This window comes from Arachis hypogaea, chromosome 19 (assembly GCF_003086295.3).
Source record: "Arachis hypogaea cultivar Tifrunner chromosome 19, arahy.Tifrunner.gnm2.J5K5, whole genome shotgun sequence".
Classification (NCBI taxonomy): domain Eukaryota; kingdom Viridiplantae; phylum Streptophyta; class Magnoliopsida; order Fabales; family Fabaceae; genus Arachis; species Arachis hypogaea.
This window is the reverse complement of record NC_092054.1, coordinates 132,243,726-132,252,961: the sequence shown is the minus strand read 5'-3', so window position 1 is coordinate 132,252,961 and position 9,236 is coordinate 132,243,726. Positions and strand designations below refer to the sequence as shown.

At 32.8% G+C, this 9,236-nt stretch overlaps 2 protein-coding genes across 2 annotated transcripts; one reads left to right on the top strand and one right to left on the bottom strand.

The window, feature by feature from the left end:
- The first annotated feature begins 2,288 nt into the window (after positions 1 to 2,288).
- On the top strand, positions 2,289 to 6,196 carry LOC112775676 (uncharacterized). The gene is made up of 2 exons (XM_025819480.3): positions 2,289 to 3,317; positions 5,538 to 6,196. Exons 1-2 carry the CDS (start codon positions 3,022 to 3,024, stop codon positions 5,596 to 5,598), a joined length of 357 nt encoding a protein of 118 aa, XP_025675265.1. The 5' UTR covers positions 2,289 to 3,021; the 3' UTR covers positions 5,599 to 6,196.
- Positions 6,197 to 6,530: 334 nt separating this feature from the next.
- Positions 6,531 to 8,241, bottom strand: LOC112775675 (uncharacterized). The gene is made up of 3 exons (XM_025819479.3): positions 7,999 to 8,241; positions 7,741 to 7,805; positions 6,531 to 7,652 (listed from the first exon to the last, which is right to left on the bottom strand). Exons 1-3 carry the CDS (start codon positions 8,080 to 8,082, stop codon positions 6,866 to 6,868), a joined length of 936 nt encoding a protein of 311 aa, XP_025675264.1. The 5' UTR covers positions 8,083 to 8,241; the 3' UTR covers positions 6,531 to 6,865.
- Positions 8,242 to 9,236: the final 995 nt, after the last annotated feature.

Here is a 9,236-nt window from a genome sequence, read left to right as displayed (position 1 = left end):
CTTAGCTAATTTCTCTCCAAGTTCAAATACCACCGAAAACTTCTTTTTCACACAAGCCTCTAAGCCAACTCAACAAGTATCTAGCCACCAGAGTTTAGTTCCGAGCACACTACTTCACCAATTTGACTTTAATTTACATAGATTCAATCTAATTGCATAAAATTTCATACACAGCCACAAATTTTAATATCTAAACTTCATAAAATTGAAGAATTCAAAGGGAATAACAGTTCCTCACCTTTATCCACTAAACACTTAGATGAAACTCAGCTATATCTCGCACTAGAATACCCCTAAACTATTAAAATCACAAAATTTTTCAATATTCCAAAACCAAAATGTGCTATTAAAGAGAAGTAAGGGTTGGGTGAGAAATTTCGAGTTTCTTACCACTTTGTTCGAATGAATTTGTAGAGCTCGGCGAAGCGATCGCTTGGCCGCAAACGGTGTGGCGATCAAAATTTTGTATTGAAAGTTATGGAAGATTGAAATTGAAAGTGAATAAGGGTTTAGGTTTTGATTCACATCTCCTTCCCTTAAGCGTGAATGACAAATGAAGAAAGAAGGATGCTGATTGCAAGCCTTATGAGTGGGCCTGGGTCCCCTTAGACACAGTTTAATCGGTTTAGCCTATTGGCCCAATTTTAGGTTAAAATCTTTTAAATTAGTGTTTTAAATTTAATTCATATTCTAAATATTTTTACTTCTTTAAATTATAAAATTAATTTTTTAAATTTTTTTAGCTCATAATTAATTTATTAGTTAATTATTTATTAATTTATAGGATTTTACAATTTTCAGAAAAAATATTTTTCAGGAACAAATACTTGAATATGCGAGACCTTCTATTTAAGAGTAATGATCTGCAATGGATACCTATTCTTTGTTGAATTTCTAGACGTTATATGCTCCATATGTCACAGGTAAGTTCCAACTATATTAATCTATTTTGTATTTTGTTAAAAATAATGTGTAACTATTCATTCTAGTATTTGTAAATTTATTAAAAATATTTGTAACTTTTTCATTTAAGTTATATTTAAATTTGTTACGTTTGCTAGGGAACAATTTCTCTGAGCGCTAGTCATGGCTCATTTTGGTCGTAACATTAGTTCTGACAAAGTTTATTCTCTCAAGGCCAATGTAATGATTGTTTTTGGAGACTGAAATTAGGATTAAGGTAGCGTTTGGTGGAGAGATAGAGACGAAAAGACTGAGACTGAAAGACAGAGATTGAAATAAATTTCAGTATTCTGTTTGGTGCAAAGTGGGAGACAGAAATTGAAATAAGAATGAAATTCTAATTTAATTTGTACAAAGGGTAAAATTGGAATTAATTAATTAAAATGAAGGTATTTTAGGTATAAAATGTTATTAAAATTTCAGTCTCTATCTCTAAAAATTTTAGTCCCCCTGTGTCCCCACTTTTTGGAGGTACTGAAATACTAAAATTTTGGAGACAGAGACAAAAATTTTAGTATCAGTCTCGGAATCAACAAGTATGATGCTGAGTCTCAGTCTCCCAATCTCTGTCTCAGTACCTCAAAACAAACACTACCTAAGAGACTGAGACTTAATATTGTGTTTAGTAGCCTGGAACTAAAATTTGAGTCTCAGAACACAAAATTTTAGTCCCTTCTGTACCTCCAGAAATTAGGGATATAAGGAATAAGAATATTTTAAAATGGAGATTGAAATTTTAGTAACATTTTCTTTAATAACTAAGGATAATTTCATATCCATATTTATTTTAACCGAATAAGATACTATAACATAACTCAATCTTACGTATTTTACGCCAAACATATACAGAAACTTGATTTAATCTCAAAAATTATTATCGTTTGACATATTATTCTTTGTCGTTTTTATTCAAAATTTTAGTATACATATTGGACAAATAAATCCTGAAAAAATTTTTTATAAGACAATTAAATTTTAAAATATATCACTATAAAATAAGCCAGTCTATCTTCAAACAACATAGAAACTAATTAGTCAGATAAAATAATTTTTAAAAAATTATAGAAATTAAAAATTTGTTGAAAATAGAGGTGTTTAATCTAAAATTATTTGAGAACAAATTTGATATTTACTCATAATATTCTATCATTGAGCTACTTAATTTACTTGAATATAGTCAAATAAAAAGATTTTAAAACTAAATATTTAAATTAAAGAAATTAAATGACACAAATTTTTTAAATTTAAAAATATTTTATCCAAATACAAAAATGATAAATTAATAAATTAGAAATAAAAGTTTGACCACTAGATCTCACATTCTCACTTTCCTAATGAATTCCTCTTAAAGATAAGATAAAGTTTGCGTTTTGGTGAAAGCAATTTAAGCATAACTACTGTAATCACCAAAACCATAAATCCATAATCACCGAATAAGCCTTGGTCTTTGCTTAGAAAGCAGAGACAGTTACATAGTTTTTGTTGCGACTTGCGAGTTGCTTGTGTGATCTGTTATTATAGTTTCTCACTTTCTCTACCTCTTAACCGCGTCTTTATGGTTCTCTTCTTTTAACCCCTTTGTCTTCCTTTTTCTCTTCTCTGCTCTCAATTGCTAACAACCTTGTCTTCCCTATTCGCATCCTTTGATCTGCGCCTCATCACTGTCATCAATTCCGATTGTGCGGCCATAAGATTTTTTCCCTCCATTAAAGTTAATTTCTTTTCTATCACGGCTGATAAGATTCTCACGCTTCTCTTGCATTATTTATAGCTGGCTCCTCCTTCAATCTTGGTTACGCTTCCTCTGTGTTTTCGAACTTTTTTTTGTCCTCAGCGTTGACCTCGTTTGTTTTGGTCCGATTCAGAAGCTGGGTTATGATTTTGAGCGTATCGGTCAAATGGATTCCTTTCAAAATCCAAAATTTTTTTTTGAAATTCGGATTGATTGATTGATTTTTATTTTAAAAAAATTGGGTAATTTGTGTTCTTCTTTGGTCTGTTTCACCAAACGGACCAGAGAGAATAACCAGAGAAAAGTGTTGTTTTGTGGTGTTGTTGATGGATAGCGGATCCACTAAGGAAGCTAACGGACATGGTGGTTTTGTGAAGAAAAAGCCAATTTCTGTGGCTTCTTTGGATGGTGTAAGAGTTGAAGAGGAGGAGGAAGAAGAAGACGAAGAGGAAGAAGAAGGACGTGTTAATGGAGAAGATGATAGTGTCTCTAAGTCCTTGTTGCCACCTCGGAGAGGTGGAATGTCACGCAAATCAGATAATAGAACACGTAGTAGGAGGAGAGTGCAGTGGAATGACAAGAATGGAAAGAAGCTTTTTGAGGTGTTGGAATACGAGCCAAGGTAACAAAACAAAACCTCTGTGGTATTGGAACTTTGAATTTTGTTGTTCTATTAGTCTAGTTTGATTTATTATGTTCATTTTGATTGGGGGGTTTTCCTCTTTTCATAACTACTTTCCTGTTTTGTTGACTGCCATAACTGAAAGCTTTAATTGTGTTTGGTGGTTGAGTTCACTTTGTATTGAATAATATTTATAGGAAGGAACATAATACTACCCTTGGAATGGTTTTGCTTTTCTTAGTGTTTGTTCAAAGTGGTAAAATCTGGATTTCTGGGAAGTGCTAAGAGTGGGTTTGGAAACTTTGTGATTTCAATTCACTCAAGAGTTAGAATTCTTTTTCATACTTTGGTAGTAAGAACTATGAATTAATGCAAATTTCAATTCTAATAAGAATCAATTCTCATGTTTCAGTCTAACTGATTTCCAATTCTATTCTCGTGAGTTGTGGCACTATCAAAATTATTCTCACTAAAAAAACTAATGACGAATGCTACGTGTATACTAAAATCAGCCACCAAAGTAAGCTACCAGTATAAAATACATGGTGGAATACATATATATTGAAAATAAATTAAACCACACATGTATTTATACATAAATACATTGGTAACTGATTTTAGTGGCTAATTTTAGTGTACGAATAGTATTTTTGAAAAATTAATATACCAAAATTAACCCACTAATTATATTCGCCATTCAAGACAACAGCACAACACCACCTTTGTTTAGTGTGCATCACCATTGCTACCATCATGATTAATGAATATCTCGTGAAGAAGCCACTTTCTGTTTTTTAGTGAGGTGGCAAAGTCTGCAGAAACTTCCATTATTGTTGTCTATCATCCACATGTTCATTATCTCTTACATCTGAGCTAAGTTCCTCTAGTTAGATGTAGTTAGAATGTTAAGTTGTGTTTCTACTAATTTTATCTATCATTTTAAATTACCTCAACTTTATTTATAACAATCAGAACCAGCTTTAATTGAAGGAGCTTAAAGTCTCCTGCTGAAATTGGAATGAGGAACTGATTGGTTGGTTGCATCATTTTGAAATACATATTCCTTTTCTATAATATTTGAAAGGTGATAATCAGTTTCATTTAAGACTTTAGAAGTTCTTTTAACCAGCATATTCTTCTTATTTTATACACACAGTGTCTTGTCTTTCTTCCACTTTCATCACCTCTATGATTTCACATTTTAGTTTTACCTAGTTTTCCTATTTTTTCCGTCCTTATCAATATCAACCTACTTGATATTTTAACAACAGCGTTTGCATTCTCAGCAGTATCGGCTATCCTTATTCAAACTGGCTGTTGCATCATGTCATGTCTTAGATTTTAAATCAAATCATAGCTGACTCCACTTGCTGGGATAATGCTCGATATTCTTTAGTCCTCTATTACTAACTATATTAGTGTACCTTTATTTTTGTATGGAGCAATGTGAATGTAGTTTGCCCTTTATAACCAAAGGTTTATGGTATTTGTATCAGTCATTCCTATAAGATCCTTAGATCCCTACTATTTCTAATCATTTTCTTAGACCAATATTGTCCTTCATGAATTCATTTTACTTTCTCTTTTTCACTCTATTCTTTTTCACATTCCTTGATTAACTCACAAGATGGACAGAAGAGGTATGAAACTGAAAAATGGTTATATTCTCATGGATTCCTCTCATCTATTCTCATATGGCTTAGATGCTTGATGAAACTCTTAAAACAAATATTATGAGAAGAATCTGTTCTTATTTCTTATCTATATATTGAAATGGAAATAGAAATTGCTGTAAATTTGTGGCTCTTATAAAAAGTAAAACCCATATGAAAGTGAGAAGATATTAGTAAAGGGAGTAGTAATCTTTTAGAATTGTTCTTTTTGGGGAAATAAAACTATAAAAGATGTCACATAGAACCTATCTAACTTAAGTTGTTCTCATTCATTTGTTCTGTTTTTCTTTATTTATATAAATCTTTAACCAGAAGTCTACTTCCAGTAAAAAAAAAAAAAAAAAAAAAAAAACAGAACTCTACTAAGTGTCAAAGCACAAAATTGATAGGGACAAAAAAAAACAGTGTTCTTGGGATTCATGTAAATCATTTATAGTATTGCCAATATACTTTCAATGTAGCAAAGCTAACGTTGAATAAGAGAATCAACCATTTATGTGTTATATATCCAAAATTGTCTGACATTGTCTCTCAATTGTGTTTGTAGTGATGTAAGTGAGTCAGAGGATGATGATGACGACGACGCTTGTATGTGTACGATAATGTAGAGATCATCTCAGGCTGCCTAAAACTTATGATGGATTAACCCTGAATTTGAAGTAACTATTGATGAGTCTGAGCGTTTGATCTTGGGACGACATCTCCCATAATCAAGATAAGCAACTCCTTGTGTTTGCCAATCTACGGATCCGTTTCGATTGGACTGTTGTGTGAGTTCCCCGAAATGGATATCTTGTATAAAATTCTCACGACTTGATCGCGTATTGGTTTTTACCATTGATTAGATTCTTCAACATTCATTGAGATTCACCTTTGAATCTTAGGCTAGCCTTCACTTTTCACTTTTCTAATCAATAGTAAAAATCAAAGCAAGACCAAGTTATGCAACATTTTTATGTAAGAGAATTCAATTCATTTCAGTGAATTCTCCATAGAGATCAAAGTGCACATATTGCTAATTGCTGAAAGCAATATGATTCAGATAGTGCTGAGAGTAGCACAGCTTCCATGTATGTAAATCTTATAGAGCTTATATAAGAAATATGCTTCTTGTTAAAGAGTAGATATGCACATGTTTCTTTTTCTTTTTACAATTACTCATTATGTGAAACAAATTTATTGAATCAAGTATTCTCAATTAAGCTATGCTGAAAAGGGTTATTTGTTTTGCTTGTGCCATTTCCTGCATAAGAACTTGTTAAGGTTATCAATGTAATGTAGAAGGATCTTGTTGAAAAACTAGAAAGGTTATCATTGATTCAAATATAATCAACTTGGGTTAGTCGAGTGGTTACTGGTTAACTCACTCACCCGTCTATGAAAGTATTGGGGGTTCAAAACCCACCTTGTGTATGTTGCAACCTATTGGCCAATGATAAATTTTTAAATGGAGTTGTGATCCGCGGTACAACAATTTGTAGCTCCATCATGTTGAAGCAATTAAACACTTTCTCTCATAATGAAGCACATCTTGGAGCCATTATACATAAAATCAATTCTATATCTGTAATCACTGTAAATAACATTTGAGCATACATGAAATTACATAGCTCAAACTTGTAGACATCACCACCAAACAAAGAAAAGAATTCCATTGTTACACAAACATACCACCATTCATCAAACAAAAACAAAACGACCAAGAATTAGACACACAAATAACATAAACTGAAATCTTCCCAACTTGCACATGGTTTGCTGAATGAATAACCCACAGAAGAATAAAGAATCCATGCTTCCTCCTCTAAAATTGGTTTTCACTGAATTAATATTTACCAAGTGTTTTTTGCTTTTTCTTCATTGCCATGGTTCTCATCATTGACAATGAATTGTGGTCTTAGAGACATTGAAATTAGGGGAAATTAACCAGTTTGAGAGACTAGCATCAACTGCAACTTGAGGCAACAGAGGTTTAGACTGAAGGACACTTGATTTCATGCTGAAACAAGGTGAGAAATTCGAGTGAGCTTCAGTGGTGGTCGAGGGTGTGCTTGGAACGTTCTCCTTCCTCCTGTGCTTACTTGATGGAACTTTTGCTTTGATTGCTTTCCACTGAGTTAGGTTCTCTACAGGGCTCAGAACAGAATGCATGTTTGTGCTTCTGTCTCTTCCACTTGCATCAATTGGCATCTGATTCCTTGTCCTGTCTTCGGCCGCAGATGAGTTGGACGAATCGGACAACTCCTTCTGTCTGCTGTTTTCACCATATGCTTCAGCCTCATCGTTCTCTAAACTCTTGTCACTACTACCGTCATCACAATCATATCCATCATCAAACTCTTCATCGTCCTCATAGTCATCAATGTCAGATTCCTCGTAGTCTACATCTTCTTCGCCGAAATCTTCACTGCAGTTATAATATCTGTAATTTGGAGGGTATGTCACTGTTAAGGATGCAGATCCTTCTCTGGAGATGGAAGGTGAATTCGAGTTCTTCTTTGCTGGTTCTGCAGCATTGTTTTCGTGTTCTTCTTCCTCGTTATCTAGTACCTTATAAGCTGTGGGATCAGGCTCATATATCTGAACATTCAGATTAAATGTAACTTTCTTCTTCTTCTTCTTGCTTTTGACATTATTCTGCTCCTTACATTCATCTCTTTTTCTAACAAATAAATAAGTGAATTCGTTATTGAGTAAATAAACAATCTAGTGTATGCAAGAAAGAGTAAGTGATAATAATAAGGACTAACCTCAAATCAGAATATGGAATCATGGCTTTTTCTGTTATGGCAAGAGCTTCATAGCTTCCATATTTCTGCAAGATAAAAGAGAACACACAAGCTTTCTAACTAACAATCTAGCTAACGATGTGAAAAGGGTATTCAAATTTATCGAGCTCTCGAGCTAACTCGTAAGCTCTCACAACTTTACAAGATAAATGCTGCATGAAATTATGAAAAAAACTAAAAAGCATGAAGATGGGGTTGGTTGTGGTGTGATTTTCTTACTTGGTTTGCAGCAATAACATTGTAGAGAGCCTTTTTGCGCTTTCTTTTGTTGGATAAACCGAAACATGCCATGAAACAACCCATCTCTGATCTCTCGGAGTAAGAGAAGAAGAAGATGAAGAATGAAGAGGATGAAGAATGTTGCTTCTTAGTTGATTATATTAATGAGAGAGGCACAACATTTCAAAGAGAGACAAGAGGTGAGAACATGTGACAAGGTTTAAAGGCCGTTTGGCTCCAAACAATTTCGAAAAGAGTAACGTTACACATTTAATGATTATTGTGGCCTCGCACAATACTTTTTCTTTAATTATTATTTATTTGTTTATTCTTTGATTAAAAAATAGGGTTGTGATTTATTTGTGAGTAGGACACACACATGACACATCACATCTTGCTTTGCCTCGCTCTCAGATCTGGAATGGAAATATATCCAAACACGTTTAATTTAACTGATCCAACTTAATTTGACTATAAATGTGGGCATATTGTTACTTTGTTAGATCAGCAATTAGGGTTCACAAATTGATTAATTAATTAATGAATTAATTTCCAGAGAAAGTCAATCCCTTTGCTAAATTAATTACTTTGCATCTTCTCTTTAAATAAAGTCTTTCCAGATCAAATTTTTCTGTAAATTACAATAATGCCATCTTTGAGCATTAATTCAAATATGCAGCACATTCTGCTTCCGACCTACTAGAGTTATTGTTGTACTATGGGATTCATTAACTTCCATCCAAATAATAATGCTGTGCTGGGCCATCTCATCCCTCACATTAGAATTCAAGCATCCACTGTGATGCAGTTAGTAAGTATATTTTATTGGAACATGTGTTTGAGCTTTTAGTGAATGATTTTTATATTTAAATAGGTGGAATAATCGACTCAAATTTAGGAAAAAGAAAAATTATACGTACCTAAATTAAAAATGAAGATTGAACCCTCAATATTTATTAAAAGCGGCGTCTTTTTCGCTCAATCCCATTTCCGGTGTTACTCTAATGATTGATATATGAGCATTTCTCTCATGTTTAATCTTGAAGGAATTTTTTTATTATTTTTTTTAAAAGGATTTTGTTTCACAATGCTTGAAAGGATTACTGCAATAATTGAAAAATCTCAAGGGAGGTTTAACTACTTTAGCCCATTTGGATGAGCACTGGACTTGCAATACCAATTCAACAATTTAACATAGATTTTTTTTATTTTCTTTAAACATGATTCATATCAATTAA